The sequence below is a fragment of the Camarhynchus parvulus genome, chromosome 4 (genome assembly GCF_901933205.1).
Source record: "Camarhynchus parvulus chromosome 4, STF_HiC, whole genome shotgun sequence".
NCBI lineage: Eukaryota > Metazoa > Chordata > Aves > Passeriformes > Thraupidae > Camarhynchus > Camarhynchus parvulus.
Window position 1 is genome coordinate 4,158,096 of NC_044574.1, and position 19,364 is coordinate 4,177,459.

A 19,364-nucleotide genomic window follows, 5' to 3' on the forward strand; every position below is an offset into this window, starting at 1 on the left:
TGTGCTCCTTGGTGCAACCTTGCAGCTTTTGGATAAAGAAGAAAAGATTTATTTTAAATTAGAGATTTCAAATTTTTAGTATGAACACAGAAGTTGTGGGAAAAATGGTAGTTGTTGATAGGACAAGGGAGAAGATATGTCAGTTTAGAGTAGATGTAGATGGGATATTGGGGAAAAATTGTTCTCTCTCAGGGTGAGGAGGCCCTGGCACAGGTTGTGCAGAGAAGCTGTGGCTGCCCCTGGATCCCTGGAAGTGTCCAAGGCCAGGTTGGACAGGGCCTGGAGCAACCTGGGATAGTGGAAGGTGTCCCTGCCCATGGCTGGGGGTGGGACAAGATGGGGTTTATGTCCCTTCCATCCCAAACCTCTCTGTGATTCCATGTTTTGTCAAACATTGTAGTTCAGCAGCATGATTTCTGCCATGATACAAATAAAGCAACATTATAATTCAGTTCAGCTTGAGTTTTTAAATTTGCCTCTATATTTATTGATATCTCAAGAGGTCCAGTGCATTTTCATGTTCCCAGACACAGTGCTGAGCATCTAAAATGTTCATGTTGGTGTTCTCTGAACTCTTCAGTTCAGTGAAGGCAGATCAGTTTCATGTGTCCCTGAAGGATGTTAATCCTTGGAGTAACTGAGTTGCAGACAAAGAGGGATTAGAGATGCTAATGTATCCTCACATCCCAAATAATTTCGTTTTGAATTGAAATTTAATTGGGTTTTGATTGTACTTAAGTGTATCAGTGATGTTCCAAATGCACTATTAATCTGACTATTAATTAGAAAAGTTCTTTCTAAAACATAACATTAGTGGATAAATTGTCTTACATTGTCACAGATATTGGCTAAATAGCTAAAAGTTCTGTATTCTTGCTATTCTAGTCCCCCAGGAAAGAAGTAGTTGAGTTAATTAAAATTACATATTTTAATGGTCCATGAAGTGAATGATGTGGTGTGTTCTTGGATCTAAGAGAGAACATTGAATCTAAAATACCTACTAGATTTAAGGATATCCATCCATTGTGCTTTAAAATTCAGTGTGATTCATCTTCCATCGCTCTGTCTAAATATCAAATGTAGAGTGAGTCAAATGCAAGTGAACCGGATTGTCTGTACAATCAGTTCCAGAGAGACACAGCTCCAGGAGCTGAAATGTGACAGGAAAAGTTTGGGCTTGATCAGACATTGCCTTTTCTGGCCTTGAAATCCATTAAAACGATGAGAACAGTGGTCATCCTCCCACAGATGGAGAACAAAGTCCCAGCTGCAAGTGGAAGAGGAGATGAGTTTAGGGGACATAGTTGTAAAGATTTAGGAAAAAGGTTTTAAGGAAAGGGAAGGCTAAACAGCCATTTGTGTGAAGCTTTTAGAATTCTGAATAGAATTTTTAATGCCTATTTGTATTTAATAAGTGTGCAGGACGAAAGTGATCTACAAAATCCTTCCCACATTCTGATAATATCAAACAGAGGTTAATACTGAAATGAACCTATTCAATTATGGAGAATGGTTTTTAAAATATTGTAAACAAAATATGATGTTTTAAGAGATGTGGTAAATAATCAATGTGAATAATAAGGTAAGAGGAATATACACAGTGAGAAACCAACCATCCAGGAACAGATTAAGGTCATAATTCCTAAATTTTGACTATTCTTCTATATACTCCCATGGAAAGTGAGGGATCCTACTCTATTTGGTGAATTTCTAGACAAATCCAAGGGGGATAAAATTGCAGATTTTTGCATCCTGAAGGGTTTGCTTTTGTTTCTTAAGACAGCATCCATGATGAAAGGATTAAAAACCTGCTTACATAATTTAAATATACCTTATTAACAATTATGGGTTGTTCAAATCTATCATATTATCATTTAGTGTAATTTTCACTCTTTTATATGGAATCTGCAACTCAGTTTGGGTCTATGTGTTATTATAATTTATGATAGTTTCATAACACTGCATTTGCTCTAATTACAAGGAGAGCAGTCTAAAATACTTCCATTATGTCATGGATCAGTTGTTCTGTCTTTTTAATCATGGACGTGTAGAACAAAAGGAAAAATCTGAAAGAAATGGATTAATTAGGCTGTAGCTTTATTCACTTCTTCCATTTGGGAACTGCTCAGGAGTGGTGCATCCAATCAGTTTGGCATTGTTCTGGTAATTATTTCCAGGTGTTTGGTGTATTGTCAGCATCCCCTACTGATCACAGCTATTCTCTGCATTGCCACTCAGTGCCCATCTTGTATCTCTTAATAAACACTTCAAGGCTTTGGAAAAAATGATATTTCCTCTGTCTGTTAACCATTGAAAGCCTTGGTTCAATGCTTGCGTCACAGGCAGATGCTTTACCTTAAGTCTGCTCATGAACTTCTAGTACATTTTTTTGGTGACCTTTGCAATCATCTGTTGATGATGTTTGCAGTTGTTAAGCTCTGGGGACATGGTGGGATTGTTGGGTGTCCTGTGTAAGGCCAGGAGCTGGACTCGGTGATCCCTACAGTTCCAACCCAGGATTCTGGGATTCCATGAGTATTTCTCATAGCTGCAAATGGTCCTAGAAACCTGCAGTTCTTATCATTTGTACTCCAGAAGTAGAATTGTTTCATGGGGCTGCTGTAATGATTACAGAAATGGATATCGGGTGCAATTAGAAGGGACTGAAGTACTGCCGTTTGTCTGTCAGGACTCCTCACAAAAATGCACAAAGCCAAAAAGGGACAATGGGAACAAGAGTGGAAGAAGAACACAGTGAAACTGAAGGACAGATGGGTCACGAGAAGAAATGGATTTAAGTTATCTACAAATACAGGCAGGATGGCATTAAAGTGTCTCTAATGAAAGGAACCTGTCAGATTCTGGAGTTCATTTTGGAGTGAGTTTCCCACTTCGCATAGGATTAATTGGGGTTAAATGAGCTGTTTCAAAGATGGAAGCTTGATAATTTTATGAGTATAGCTCTTATCATATTAAGATTAGTATTAATTATATTATCACTTGACTGACTGCAGTGGCAAGGAAGCAGACCTGATGACTTCAGATGTCTGTGCTTCTTGTGTCGACCCAATTTTCACTGAAAGTAATTCAGTATAGATTACAGAACAACTTGAAATGCATTTGGAAAGAAATGGATAACTAAATGTAGGGTTGACTTTTTCCAGATAAAAACGTTTCTCTAAAGAATAATTGGGCTAGCTGAAGCTCCACTGATACCTTTAGCCTAAGAGTAGTTTGATACCACTGCTCTAAAAGGATTAAAATATGTTAATTGGCACTGAGACAGATAATCCTTCCTCCCCATAACTGCTAGTTTCTTTGGTTATTAGTTTCTAAACTATGAACTGCTAGATCTTGCTAAGTTTTAAACAACCTGCTGTGAACTTTTATACTCATACTTTTTTGGTTTGCTTGTTTGATTATGTCTATTTAATAATTTTTACTTCATTATTTTGGAGATTTATTTCACCTAATGTGAGCTTTCTAAGATTAAATATCTAATCCAAGCTCTTTCAATGTTTTTTTTTTGGTTTTGTTTGTTTCTGTTTCCATTTGACCCTCTGTTCGTTTTTCCTCTGCCTTGGAGTTGATTTTTAAATCTTTTTGCAAGGGATATCTCCTTGGATATTCAAGTCTAAGAAGATAATTTTCCTTCTTGCTTTCCTGATGCCACTGGCCAATTATCAAAGACTACCTCTTTCTTTCATAGTCCAATATAAATATTTATCTGAAGCTGCACACTGCTAATTTGGCAGAAAATGGTAAAATTTCTTCAGTACCAAAATGGAAGTTAAACAATTTTCAGGCTTCTGATTCCAAAATCAAAAGCTTGCTTTGGCTGCCACTTCACCTTGGATTTCTCTGAAATTCAGTACTTTCACTTACAAGGGTTTTGCTGCTGGATGCTTGGAATCATTTCCATCTCATCTGAATCCTACTTAGAGCTTAAAAAAAGGGAAAAACCTTGCTGGGATTTCCTTTGGTTGTTTGTGTCCCCTTGGGTTTAATCAGCTCAGTATGCTCCAAGAGTGCATTTTGGAGCAAACTTTTTATTTACTCTGGGACTGTTGGTTTCCCTCCATAAATAATTGGAGGGAAGATGATGCCTTACAATGTTACACTGGTTAGATGAAGCCAGTCCTGCACTGGGATCAAATTCCCAGTTAGGAAACTCACATCCAACCCTTGCTCACATGCTGAGCTCTCAGCTGTTCTGTGGTTACTCTTAATATCTCTTCTTACATGAAATATTTGAATAATAATAATAATAAAGTTTTATTCCCAAATTTTAGCACACTCTCAGCCAAGAGTTGTGGATGAATTTTTCAAACAACTGTTTTAATTAAAGTATGTGTTAGAAAAAAATCTTTGTGGTGTCAGAATTCCTTGCTCCTAGTTTCAGTGATTTTTGGCACACAGGAAAAATGCATGGGATGGTAGGTACAGCAAACTGTGGTCCTCCTCCAGAAACCTTGTTTTCTTTTTTACCTTGAATTTCAGCTTTGTGTTGCTGAGCAATATAGCATTTAAGTATGTTTAGAAATTTCGTTTGTTCTCCTTTTATCTAGCAATGATTGTTTGTTAATTGTCTCCTAAGAAATTTGTAGAGAGCTCTGCCAATCCTATGGAAAGCTAAGAGGAATATATAGCTTTAGAAATAAGCCACTTGAATTGTGTTTTGAAACTTTATATTATCAGCTTATCATCCAAGATACTCTGCTTGCAAATTATAATTTGAACACACAGTCCTAATGGTAAATATAAAAAGGAAGATAGTTCTGATGGGAATTAATCACTGTGGCTGTCTTAAATCTCTCTCCCACTATTTGCATTGTCGTATGGAAATAGGAAGTTTTGCCTTATGGGATTTTTTAAGTGTTGTTGTAATGATCTTAAAAGCAATGTAAATATGCTTTGATTTCACATTAGAAGTACTTTCTTTTTGAGATTCTGCGCTGGAGACAAACTGGATTTTTTAACAACAGCAAAGGTTGGGTTAATATAAAATCTGTGAATCATAGGCAGGCTGGGAGAGGTGGGGTTGTTCAGTCTGGAGAAGAGGAGACTCCAGGGAGACCTTCCAGTCCCTCCAGGAGAGCTGGAGAGGGACTTGAGACACAGCATGGAGTGGCAGGACAAGAAGGAATGGCTTCAAACTGCCAGGGTGCAGGGTTAGATGGAATATTGAGAAGGCATTCTTGCCTGTGAGGGTGGGGAGGTGTAGGGGATACAATATAAGAAATTAAAGGTAGTATAGAAAGTAATCTTACCCCATTAAGGAGTTGCAGCTGCGCCAATTATTAGAGATTGGGAACAAGCCTGATACCAGGCCACACCTGTAGCCCATAAGAAGAGTGTTATAAAAGAGTGGATTGGGTGGTTGGGGGGAGCTGGAGTCAGTTGGCTGCTGTGAGGACAAGGAAGAGTCAGTGCCTAGAGGAGCTGCCTAAAAGAAACATCAAGGAGGTATGAAACTCTAGAAATATGGAACCCTTGCAATGTAATGACAATAGAATTCTTGCACTATAATGACAACAGGGAGGCCCTGGAGAGGTTGCCCAGGGAAGCTGTGGCTGCCCCTGGATCCCTGGAAAAGTCCGAGGAGAAGTTAGAGGGGCTTGGATTGCCCTGGGACAGTGGAAGGTCTCCCTGGAGTGGAACTGGATGGGCTTTAAGATCCCTTCCAACCCAAGAGTTTCGTGGTTCTCTGATTTTTTTCCCAGCAGCACTTTGTTTATATACCTTGTGCAAAAATAAAACCCACAAGGCTGACCACTAACCCCAGCACCATTTGTGTTCCGCCCCCAGGAGAGACGATGCGCATCGCCTCGTCGGAGTTCGCGGACGACCCCTGCTCCTCGGTGAAGAGGGGCACCATGGTGCGCGCCGCCCGCGCCCTGCTCTCGGCTGTCACCCGCCTGCTCATCCTGGCTGACATGGCTGATGTCATGAGGCTCCTCTCACACCTCAAAATCGTAGGTGTTTTTCACCTTCTCTCCTGGGTTTGTGTGCTTTGGGCGTGGAAAAACGGGATAAATCAGTTAAGGAGGTGGCTGTCCACAGTCCTTACTCTCCACTTGGTTCTCTTGAAGTGCTGATCAGAGGTAGGAGTTAACACAATTCTGCATTAGTCTTACTCATTTTCTAATTCTCCAGAAATTAATATTTGAACACTTAAATAAAAATTTGTGAACTATCTTCTGTGCCTGGACTAATTCTGCTGTTAAACAGCTCTCTGACCTGTACTGAAGCATTTCCTCCCCTCACATCTTATCCCAGTTACTTTCCCAGTATTTTTGTGTTCTGGCACGGTTTAGGTACTATAGTTGTCTTTTCTTTTTCTTCTCTTTGTGACTTCTGTCTGAGATATATCTAAAGATCGAATGTTTAATTTGGAGAGAGACAATAGTACAACTGTCTAAACAAAGACTAAAGAGGAATTAAAGATTACCAAATAGTTTGGACAGATTTATATTCACTTTTGACAGCCACCATTCACATTTTTATACAGGAGTATTTAAAAGATTTTCAGTTGAAACTAGGAAATGCATTTTTCCACCTTCCCTAGCTGTTGCAGTGTTACATCTTTATTGCAGAAACAAATAATCAAAAACCTCTGAAACAAAATAAAATTGGGCAGAAAATCATATACAGAATATTTAAAGCTTGCAGAGTGCATGTGTGAATTCAACAGAGGAGAAGGAGGTTTGCTTCTTTTTAGCAGCTGTTCAAAAAGTGGGTTTTTTTTCCATTTTTTTTTTTAATTTGTCTTTTTGACGGTGCAACTGCAATCTCATGTTCTGGAAAAACAGAACCCTTCAACTTGCAAACTGTGCAGATAACCTGAATAGCTGGAAAACAGTTTTCATAAGGAGAGAGGCCGATTTTTCAGCACAGGTTCTAGTGAGCTCTGCTTTAATGGATAAAATGCTGCTCTCAGAATTGTCAGCACATGGCTCTGGTTACGTGCAGTGTAAGCAGTGTCTTTCTCCAATATGCTTTAAATTTTTCCTCTCTGTGATGCTCCATGTAACTGTAATTCAAATTGTCCTTTCCTAGCAAGGCCAACACTTGAATATCATAAACAACAGATTTTTTCTGAACATTATGATGAAAATTTGTATTCAAGCTCTTTCATGGGAAATGAGAAATTCTTTTCTCCCATCTGAGATTTCTTTTGCAGCAGAGCACTCTGTTTTGTAAAATACACATGTCCAGTGCTGGTTTGTAACTGGCTGTATTTACTTGCACAGTTTGCACCCCACATTTGCAAGTGCTGTGTCTGTCAGTGTGATTTGTAATCTATGCATTTTTCTAATGGTATTACAAATTCAGTTTCAGAAGTCAGTGGTCTCTGGTTCTTCTCAGCAAAATTCAACATTCAACCTTCATTGTCACTTTTATTTTCACGTTAAAAAGGGTAATTTATTTCTGAGGATTGGACATGTAAATATCCTTATTTTACCACTTTACAGTGCTAGCTGCTTTTACACAAATGAATTACTGGGGGGAAAAATGGTTATCCTATACAAAATTGATGGAGGAACAGCTATTCTATTGACTCAAAGGTAACCTTCAAAGACTTGTGTAACTTACCCATAAAATTAATGAACTAAAATAATTCTGCATGTCAGAGTAATGAAGCCTGATTTATGCTGAATTGTCCTGTAATCAGTTTTCTCTGAAAGCAGCATGTCAAAGGCTTCCCAGGAAAGTGGTGCATTGTAATTAGTGTTTTAGAGGGAATATATGCAGGTGCTTTCTGGAAGGACTCTTGGTCATTGCATATCTTTTACACTGCTAAAATTAGAAATAGTGGTTATTGCAGAAGCTTTTGTAACAGATTAAAAAACCATGTACCATTATAGTAGGTGGTCATGCATACAGAGGATTATAGATCTATTGTAGTTGACCCCAGGCTAGTTAATCAGAGGAACAGATCAGTTGAAGTTGAGTGTTGTCTCAAGATGGAGAATTTGTTCCAGTATGAATTTGTAAAAAAGAAATTGTAATAATAAAAGTATCATTAAAAAGGAGTTTGTGCTCCTGTCCTTTCTAGTATTTCTCATAACTGATTTCTTCATTTTGGAATCTGTGGTCTTGAGCCCTGACTGACATGATAGAGTATGATCAGCATCCTTTGAAATCTGATTATCGGCGTGGAATGTCTGACAAAATTTTCAGGATTTCTATTTAATATGGAGCAGTACTTTAAAAAACTGTGTTTCAGTTTGTCATACTTGTGCTTGGCATTACAAACATAATAAAGGTGAGACGTTCAGGTATTTTTAATGCAAATGTTTCCTGATAAAAAAGGAAAATGGGCATATTTTGCAAGAAGTTCTGCAAGACCACATTATTTAATACATTGATGCTTTTGCAATTTGTGTTAGTGGTAAGACAGGCAGTTCATTTTTAAAAAAAACTCTGTTCTTCTTAAGAGCAGAAGAAGAGGTAGCTTGGATTCTGAATAAGATTGTAGCTTGTAAATTGCCAGAACTTGGTTTATAATTTCCAGCATTACAGCTATGAATTTATGTTCCTGAATTATGCATTTTCCAATAGAAATGTATGCGTTTGCTACTCTACTGCCCTGTAATTTGTAAATCTGCAGTAAGTAGGTAAAAGCTCAAAATGAAAATATAGTCTCTCAGTGGTAGGAAAACACAGAGCAACTCAAGCAATAAAAAGACAGGTTCTGCACATAATTGTGCCTTTCTAAACTGTTAGACACCAGCTACTGCTGAATTTATCAATTCCCAGCAGTGTCTGGAGGGCTGCAAACCCCTCCTTACCCCCATGCCAATAAGCCCTTGCCTTTTGAGGGGAAAATTTGTTATGCATGTTCTTATGAACTGCAGCTTTTAGCTGAACAACAGCTTTTAGCAAGAAGGATCAGTAACATCTTTTCAGTTCTCAATATTTTTGCTTGGAATTGCATTTTTATCTTACAAGGGAGAGAAGTACAACTTTGAATTTCCATCTAGTCACAGTAATGCTTCCTTTACTTATTGCATGAAAAGAGCATTTTATCCCTTCAGATATTTTTCCTGCTTTGCCTAAGGTAAAGGTTCACAATACATTTAGAGGATCAACTTGTTGGTAAAACTGGGGTTTTATATTTTTGTCTGTTAGCTACAGCATCACTGCATAAGTGCAGGTGTGGGTTTTTGGGTAGATTCTTTTCTCAGTGTTAAATGACTAAAGCAAGAAACCTCATAGCTGAGGAAAAAAGAAATAATGCAAATATTCTGGGTTGAAGCTATCACTTGATTCACAAAGGTAGAGTGTTTTGGATTTATCAGGGTAAATTTAAACCTTAATGGTAAGTTTGAATTTCCTTTTTAAATATTTCTTGTCCAGAAGTGATAACTTTCTCTGTTTTCCCACAAAGCACGTTAAGAGCATACTCATGTATTTTGTTTTGAACCCCTCAGATATTAAATATTTCATCTGATAAGTGTGGGTGGGGAAATTAAAACAGTGATATCTTTGACATTATCTTTACATGATCCCAAAGCACAGTAAATGGACAGTAATGCAGAGTGACAGCTGCTCTATTAAAAACCTAATTAAAGTTCCCGGGACTCTCATAAAGCTTCTGTACAGTGATGGATGTGAAACCTAAATTGGGTCCATGTAAGACAGGGTGTTGGGTGGAACAGTCACAGACTTTGTCAAAGAGTGGATTCAAATGCTGACAGAGCTGATTTGTGTTGTAGGTAGAGGAGGCACTAGAAGCTGTGAAAAATGCAACAAATGAGCAAGATTTAGCCAATCGCTTTAAGGAATTTGGGAAGGAAATGGTTAAACTGAACTATGTCGCTGCAAGGCGACAACAGGTGAGTACAGGAGTGGCTGGAAAAGTCCATCTTCATTCTAAAGTTCTCCTCTTTTATGTCCAAGTCTGGTTTAAAATGTACAATGAACCACTAATTGCTATCTCATGGCCTTAAATTTAATTACACTGATTATTTTTTAAGGTGATGACGTTTTTCAGAAGTGCTATTTCTTTAAGAGTACATTCAAAGAGGCCTCAATTAACAACAGATTGAAGGGTGAAAAGGGAAGTGATTCAGGAGGTTAAGGATAGTTTTAATTTGATGATTATTCCCATTTAATTCTAACCTATGCAGATTTCAGGTCACTCTGACAGCTGGTAAAGCACGAGCTTTTTGCTAGTTCAGTATAATTCAAGTTCAGGAGGAACAGAAATCTACTTTGTGCTTAAAACCATTAATAATAATTTTCAGATTAAAAAAATATTCATTTATCCATTTATTCATTGCTCAGGCAGCTGAAAAAGAGGCCAGAAATTCGTGATAACATTTATTCAAGGCTGGTTATTGTACAACTTTGCAATAAAGATAGCTTTACCCTGAACCCTGCTCTTTTCAAGACACTGTAGAGTTTTATAAGGTCTCTCCAACTTCAATTATATTTGAATACCACCAATGATTCAAGGATGTGCTATCTTTGTACTGCATTGAACACTGGATTTGGAAAGCTGGCTTTCCATATTCATCCACCTATTTACCTTATTTTCTGAATTGCAGTAGTGACAATTTTCTTCTGAATCATGATTGTGGGGCTTTTTTATGAAAAATAGCATTTTAAGAGTTTTATACTAAAATTGAATCATTGAATATCTCAAGTTTGAAGAGACCTGTAAAGATCATCAAGCTCATCTCCCTGCTCCTTGCAGGACTATGGAAAGCAAGCCATCTGACTAAAGCAAATAAATTAAAATGTAGAATCTAGGCACTGTATGGAGAATGCTTTTCTGTACATTCAGACACTTCCCCTGTGGAAATAGAGCTGCAAATATGGGGAAAAGAGAAAAATCTGAAAGTTAATGGATGTCTAGATCTCTTAAGTTCTCATTGAATATGCCAAAAATTCTCTCTGAAGACTGTTACCTGTCAGCCACATGTGGTTGAAATTAGTCAGTGGGTAGAACCTTTAAATCCAGAATATCTGGGTCCTTTTTCAGTGTTGGCAATGGATTCCATGGGTGGACATAAATAAACTATTCAGCTCTCCAGACTGGTTTGTTCACAGTTTTAAAGTAGAAGTAATAAATTTTCTTATTTCTAATTAATATGGTGAGGGTTGTCTTAATGTTTGTAAGGCTTTCAAGGACAATATAATATGCACTATAACTGAAAAACAATCAGGGGTTAATAATAATAATACAAATAATAGTAATAACATATTGTGCAGTATCTGATTCTTGTTGTCAGAGGAAACAAAAGTAAGTATCTGTCATATTCTAAATACAAAACCTCTAAATTATATGAGCAATAGAGCAAAATATGAAGGGAACCAAAATAGAAATATTGAGAGGCATATTCAGTAGGTTTTTAAGAACTAAAACCATATGGTGTTAGGTTATAGGTTGGACTGAATGATCTCAAAGCTCTTTTCCAACCTAGTTAATTCTTGTGATTTTCCTGTTAATTCCTTAATTAATTCCTATGATTCTATGATATTCATCTATGTAATACTTCTAATTTGATTTTTTCAAAGGTCTACCTTATGAGAATTTTATAAAGGACACGGGTGTAGTAATTAGAAAAACAAGGCACTGGCTGCAACAGGAGTGTTGCCATTATGGAATCAGCAGACGGAATCTAGTTGTTAGGGAAGAGTAATTTTGAATGTTTTATGTACATTTGTAATGGGTTTTTGCAAAAGGGAAGTGACTCTTAGGTAAGATATTGAGAACAGAACGTAACAGCTGTAGTGACACAGAAGGACTTCCTTGGGCAGGAGGGGAATTCTTTCAGTGTTTTGTGGTGGGTTCTGCCATGGATTCCATCCCTGCCAAACCACTGCATGGCGTCCGTGCCCGGATGCTCCAGGCAATGCATTCTAACACAATGCATTAGAATTTAATTTCCTTTATTTTCCAACTCTAAATGCTGTGTGCTCTCCTCCAGGAGCTGAAGGATCCTCACTGCAGGGATGAGATGGCTGCGGCGCGCGGGGCTCTGAAGAAGAATGCCACCATGTTGTACACGGCCTCGCAGGCCTTCCTGCGCCACCCCGACGTGGCGGCCACGAGGGCCAACAGGGACTACGTCTTCAAGCAAGTGCAGGAGGCCATTGCTGGCATCTCCAACGCTGCCCAGGCCACCTCGCCCACCGATGAGAACAAGGGCCACACTGGCATAGGAGAGCTCGCTGCTGCTTTGAATGAGTTTGATGTGAGTATCAGCCGGGTGTTATTGGAATAATTACCAATACAGCTGGATGGGACGTGCCTGAGCTTGTCTGGCCCTTGGTGCTGAGCCAAAAAGCGGCAACTGTGGTGTTTTACCCCAGAGACACTATAGGCTAGCTGGATATTGCAGCTGGGTGCTTGGAGGCAAGTATAGGCATGCAGGAGCTCAGGTTTCCTGCTGGCGGAGAAGCTTCAAGGTGATGGTGAAGGAAAGGAGTTGGTTCTGCTGGAGGGTTTCGATTCAGAGCTTTATTCTGGCCCATAGGCCTCTGAATCCAGCAACAGCTCCAACAGAACTCTCTGAACCACTCTCTGCTCGCCCTTTTACCGGAGGGAGAGGGGGAGGGAAGGAATATGGGGACCACCAACAAGGTATGGAAGGGGAGGTCTCAAGGGACAAAGGACGCCTGGATGTCCCAATGTCCCCCAGGGGTAGAGGGCATCTTTTGAATTCTGCCAATCATTCGACCCCCTTCTGGAATGCCAGGATTGACAGACAGTGCTCAGCAGGGGTCAGGCTGTGGAAAGGAGAGGTGATTGACATGCCTGGGGAAGGAATCTTCAGGGAGAAACCCAGGGTATCTGAGGCAAACTGTGACATCTCACTGTGACATCACACTGCAGCAGGGTGTGGAGAATGAGATGTTTCTCCACACAATCTATAGAGCTTTTAACTAAGTTGTTCTTATACAGGACTCAAATTCCCTTTTTCATTCACATCCATTTATCCATTTCTTCAGCCTGCAGAGGTATAGTAAAAATCAAGCCACCAATGCAGGGAGCAATGACACATCTGACTTCATGGATATTAGAAGGCTAATTTATTACTGTATTATACTACATTATTTTATATTGTATTACACTCCATTTAAACTGAATCTGCACAAGCACCCAACTCAACTCAACTGCTCAGAATCTTTGACTGTCTGCTGACTCACAGTTTGGACGCTGCTTGGCCCTGATAGGCCAAGGAAACAAAACACCATCACTTTGGGTAAACAATCTCCATATTGCATTCTACTTTGGTACAACACAGGAGCGGCGAATGAGATAAGAATTGTTTGGATAATTCCTTTCTCTGCTTCTCTTACTGCTTCTCTCAGGTTCAGAGAATGTGAATCCCACACAGAGGCAAAGGGCAGACATCGATTTGTGTTGGTTTTGGTGAGGAGTAATTGTTTGCTGCTAATGGACTGGAATTACAAGGAGTTATTTATGCAGTGGCTGGGATAGTGAGCAAAATAACTTCTTGTTATCCTTAGGATCCTTGACAAATCTCACTACATGTCTATAGAAAATGCAAAGTGTGATTAATCTGGCAGTTTAGTTATGTGACCAAGATCTGGAGTTGCTTGACTGGTAAAATCATGTTTGTCTAGCAAGTCAGGAAGACAAGACAAAAAAAATGAAAATGGTGATGGAGCTCAGTGTCCTGGAAACATTAACATTCAACTTGAATCATAAATTATGTTAATCAAAGGCATGGAAAAAGCATCTTTCAAGCAGAGTTGATAGCAGTCCGTTCAGCTGTGAGCAAAGTGCTGCAGCCTCTGTTCCAGCAATAGATACAGTTTCGCTTAAGCAACTTTCCTGACAGCTAATTGTTTAGCTGTTAATTTCATTAGCAGTCCTGTCTGATGATTTCTCCCTATCTCACATGTGAGGATTGTACTTCAGGCAGTGAACAAAAAGGTTATTGCAGACAGTCTCTGACAATATTTTCATCTTTCATTTTGACTTAAGGCAAAGACTTGTTGAAGTTATTATTGGGGAATGGTGTCCTTTTCACTTTGATTAAGACACAAGGTTGCAATCCCAGCATCTGTCACATCAGGAGCTGCTCAGTCCTGCTGCATTTAGGGCTGGAAGAGGAAGTGTAGTGTAGGTGGTTCATCTCACAGCATGTTGGTCTGGGCTTGTCTCCTCCATCTCTTCTTACATCTGTGGCTTTTCCTGCACAATTACTGTGCATTAAGATTTAAGGAATTCCTCAGGTTTTTCAGGGCCCTCTCAGCTCACAGGTCCCTGGTTGGTAAGATCCTGGGAATAATATCCCTGTGTGGTCTGACTGTGCTCCAGCTTTTGTGTGGGACTTTGCACATTATGGACAGCAAGGGTTTGACAAACAGGGACAGAAAACATGTGACTTCTCAGTCCCAAACTGATGATGCTGCTGCTGCCTTCTGGAAAAAAGGCTGTTGTTCAATGCAAAGAGAGTCGTTGTGCTTAGTGAAAATAAATGTAGTGAAGACTGTGCAAGACATCAGATATTGTCCCCTGCCTGTATAAGAATATTCACCCTTTTTCTCCTCAGGTAAAATCTTTTCCACTTTCAGTGATGGTGCAGGAGCCATGCATGTGTGTGGGAGGTGTGTAGCCATAGTAGCGTGTTCTGTTCATAATTACGTGTGGAAAACCAGCCTTTTTGGGGAATTCTCTCTTTCTTATTTTAGGAAACTAAATGAAAACTTTGAGTAATGACAATACAGATACTGAAACAATTGTATTATTCATTTTCTAACTCACTGCTTAGTTGTTGAAGGAGATTTATTCACACCTAATTTTGCAACAAAGATGATATTCCCTAACCTCCAGGGAAAGTAAAAATTTATAGCTGGTGATAGTGGGATGATTGTGAATTTACCTTTATGTTTTACAAGCAAGAAAACAAGCAATATTAGCAGACTGGTCAAACTGTGTCATGAGTTAAAAGGTGGTGGAGAAAAAAACATTGCTTTTGTGGTGGCACTATATTACTTCAGCAAGGGAAAGGAACTTTGTATATTCTAATGAAAATAATTTTACAGAATATTTATTTTACAGTCTCAGTCATAATAATAGTTCTATATTTGGTAGGAAGTGCTTACTAAAACCTGAATTATCTGCCAAGATGATGATTCTGTATTAAAAATAAGTTTGCAGTTTTTTGATATAATTTTAACACTTCTCAGCCTTCATTATTTCAGATTTTGGAATCAGTCTTCTGTGGCTTAGTGCTTCAAATAACTGCAGTGTGAATAATTTGAACATTTTCTCAGTCAAAATATCATCACATAAAATACAAATAATTATTCTAGCTATTTGAAGCACAGCCATTGTGTTTAACTAGGTCTTTTGATAATTGTCACACTCTATACACTGGGAGGTTGTGTAAAGTCACCTGTGGGTTATTAGCAGCAACGTTTTGAAGATAGTTGTCATTTATTGCTTCTCAGAGAAAATTTATGTGGAAATAACGAGAGCTCACAAATCTGTTCCTTAGTAGATTTTTTCCTTTAAAGTCCTATTTGAAGTTGATTGATAACAAAAGAATGCATTTAAGGCCTTGTTGCTTTGTCCTTTCACTTCCATGTTGCTGCTTTGCTCTTAGATCAGTTAAAAATGGCTATCCGTGGTCTTACTAGTAATTTGTTATTAAAATTTGGCATATATTTTATGCTCATGAAATATCTGAGTCCTTAATGCAAATGGGGGCACACAGTCTATTTCCCCCTCATGACATTTAGCCAAATTTATGCAAGTTGCATAGATAAATTTTTGAAGAACTTAATTTGAACTCTGAAAAGGCTCTGTTTTCACTCAAGAAGTGGTAGTTTTGATCTGATAAGCTCTCATCTCTTCTGGTTATGGAGGGGCTGCTTTGGCACATGTTGAACTGTGGGATGGATTTATCTAGTGTCCTCCCCACAGCTCTCATGGTCTGCAGCAGAGACAGGACCTCCACATCAAACTGGAGTGTGGTGGAGAGGTAGACAAAAAGAGAATGAAATTATGGAGTGAGAAGAAATGCAATGAGAAAGACCAGGAAACTGTGCTGGATGAAAACTGAGATGTAGATAGATGGCATTGACACTGATGTGTGTTTGGTAACTGCAAAGGGGTAAAAATATATGTGGATGTAAAATATATATATTTATATCTAGAAATAAAGTAATGGAATAACTTTGTTCAGGGAAAGGAGCAGAGCTGAGGAAGGAGCAGCTGGGGGAGCTGGGAAGGAGCTCAGCCTGGAAAAAAGGAGCCTCAGGGGGGACCTTGTGGCTCTGCACAGCTCCTGACAGGAGGGGACAGCCGGGGGGTCGGGCTCTGCTCCCAGGAACAGGGACAGGACAAGGGGAAATGGCCTTGAGCTGTGCCAGGGAGGTTTAGATTGGATATCAGGGAAGTTTTCTTCACCCAAAGGCTTGTCCAGCCCTGGCACAACTGCCCAGGGCAGGGGTGGAGTCCCCAAGCCTGGGGGAATTTAAAAGATGTGGGGGTGTGGCACTTGGGGACATGGCTTATTGATGGCCTTGGCAGGGCTGGTGTTAGACTGGATGAACCAAGAGAGCTTTTCCAATCCAAACAATGCTGTCATTCCATGATGTCTGTGCCACAGCAAGGGCTGCACACAGATTGTTGGGGAATGTGTTCTCCATGATGGAATAGAGAGGGGGCAGTGGCAGGCAAAAATAGGATTTACTGGGCACTTGGGATCTCTGGTGAGTAGGAGGGTGGCTGCTCTCAGAATATGGACTGGGATTACAATTCCTGAGTCCCGAGGAGTGGAGCTGTGTCAGTGGGATGTGCTGACAACACCTCAGAAGTGCTAATCACAGTGGAAATTCAGATTTTAGGGGTTTCAGACATACAGTGCTTTACATTTTAAGCAATTCTAAATAATTTCCTTTAGATTTGGATATGAAAAATGAGGGCAATCATTCTTGTACAGTGCTGGGAGGGTGGGTGTAATGGTGTTGTAAATATAAAGCTGTTTACTATGCATGCACCATAAATCCATGAAAGGATTATTCCTGTGTTTGAAGCAGGGCTTGAATTATCTGCAATAAAATTAAATAGAATTTATAAATCCTCTGACTTAAAGAGGGGAGGAGAAGATATCTAAAGGAAAAAAGGACCAAAACCCCTTTCCTCCACTGATGCCAAAAGCAAATAGCTGTTGTTTTCTGTATTACTCCATAAAGAACTGATGAGATGGCTTAGCTGACTTTTCTCCCTGTCTTTTGTGTTTGTGTGTGCAAGTTCTGCCTCTAGCAATGGAATAAAATGATATTTTGTTTGTTAAAAGCAATATATAGTGCTTAGTTTTAATATATGTTAATCCAAACAGGCAAGCCCTATAGCTGATGTTGTTTTATCTGAAGTTTTATAATTTTTTATCTTTTTTAATATTGGATTTATTGTTTCTTTATATTTCGTCTTTAAAGTTGCAGTGTTGGTCCTTGTTACATCTTCAGCTGCTAAGCCTGTGGGTTACCACTTTACTCTCTGATTTCTGAGTATGAAAATAATTTGGTTTATAAAGGAATTTAAAGGAAAAGAAGGGGAAGTGGTCCCAGCACCAAACCTGCCCGAGTTCAAGTAGCATTTGGACAATGCTCTCAGGCATAGGGTGGGACTCTTGGTGTTGTCCTGTGAAGGGCCTGGAGTTGGACTGGTTGATCCTTGTGGATTCCTTCCGACTCAGGCATGGTTCTATGATTTGATATGGTCTAGACTTAAAAGAGGTGGTTAAAATGATTTTTAGTACTTGAGGTACTAATGTATTTGGGATAGGTCCCAGGGTACTGAAGTTGTACTTTTTTTTTTGTCATGAGCAGCATTTGAACTGAGAAATTACAGGCAGAGTAACTCAATCTTTAATGAATTTTTGAACAGAGCAAGTCAACTATCTGGGAGATGACTACATTTGATGAGAAACAAAGTGTCTGGTGACACTGGTCAGTGTCCTCCAGGCTGTTAAATGCAGCTCATAATTAATAAATGGGCTATCATAACATATTTCGTGAATACATTAATGCTCCTTAAGGAATATTTTGCATGGCTAGAGAATGCAGTGCACCTTAAATGGAGTGAAAGATCTAATAAGTGTGTAATGAGGGGAAAACATTACAGAGAGACTGAAAAGACAAAATATCTTGGTATAGCAATAGCAAAGACTGCTTTTTTTTGGTAACAAAATTAGGAGCTGTCAAAATGTGGCAGGAATGTAGCAGACAGAAAAAATGCTGTGTCATTAAGTGACTACCTTTAAAATGTTCCTTTTTGGACAAATAACTGCTAGATGATCTGAGAATGAATTTTTGCAGAACATTTATGGAATTGCAATTTGCTTGTAAATGTGTTCTTCAGGGAAGTGATTTGTGATGCTGCAGAAAACAGGACAAAATGTGAACTTCGAAAGGAGAATTGAAATGTGTTTGTTTCACCACTCAAATTCATAAGAAACAATTGCAAAAATATTACTGCACATCTGACAGCAATTTGAAACCAGACTTGTTGAGCTTGAGTAGCTCTTGCCCAGGCAAATGGCAATTCCTGTATAATAGCAGCTCTATATTGAATTTAACTAGGAATGCACTGGGGAAAGTGTGCTGCAAATTCAGATAACCTCATGTATGGATTTGGATGAAATATGGAAAAATCTCAGAATGGTTTGGGTAGGAATGGACGTTAAAGATCATCTTGTTTCAACCCCCTGCCATGAGCAGGAACACCTTCCACTGTCACAGGTTGCTCCAAGCCCTGTCCAACCTGACATTCTCCCTTGTCCTGTCCCTCCATCTCTTCTCCCTTCTGCTCATCCCTCCCCACCCTCACAGGGAACAATTCCTTCCCAATATCCCATCTAACCCTGTCCTCTGGCAGTGGGAAGCCATTCCCTGTGTCCTGTCCCTCCATCCCTTATCCCCAAGTCCCTCTCCAACTCTCCTGGAGCTCCTTTAGATTCTGGAAAGGGCTCTGAGGTCTCCATGGAGCCTTCTCTTCTCCAGCTGGGCACCCTCAGCTTTCCCAGCCTGGCTCCAGAGCAGAGGGGCTCCAGCCCTCTGATCAACTTTGTGGGTCTCAACTAAACTGATTCCCCCAAGTCCACAAATTTCTTGCATTAGAAGCCCCAAAATACAGTTGGATTTTTAATTTTTTTTATCCCTAGTGCAGCTGAAGTGGCTTTTACACTGCAACAGTGTCAAGCCAACCATTTCCTACGTGAAGGCAGCCAGGCTGCACCTCAATGTTTCTAAAACTTCTATGCTGTAGTGAGATACTTTGGCACTTTCTGCGCTCCTCAGCTCTCCTGCGAGTGGGGAAACATCAGACTGGCTATGTTTTGGGTATTAAGAAAATAATAACCAACAGC

The 19,364-nt window shown here is 39.4% G+C and overlaps 1 protein-coding gene across 1 annotated transcript in view; it reads left to right on the forward strand.

Annotated features, from left to right (window-relative positions):
• The window catches only part of CTNNA2 (catenin alpha 2), a 418,638-nt gene that overhangs the window by 53,095 nt on the left and 346,179 nt on the right, over window positions 1-19,364 (forward strand). The window contains 3 exon segments of the mRNA XM_030948202.1: window positions 5,809-5,975; window positions 9,723-9,842; window positions 11,943-12,209. Of these exon segments, the coding sequence (XP_030804062.1) occupies window positions 5,809-5,975; window positions 9,723-9,842; window positions 11,943-12,209 (554 nt within the window).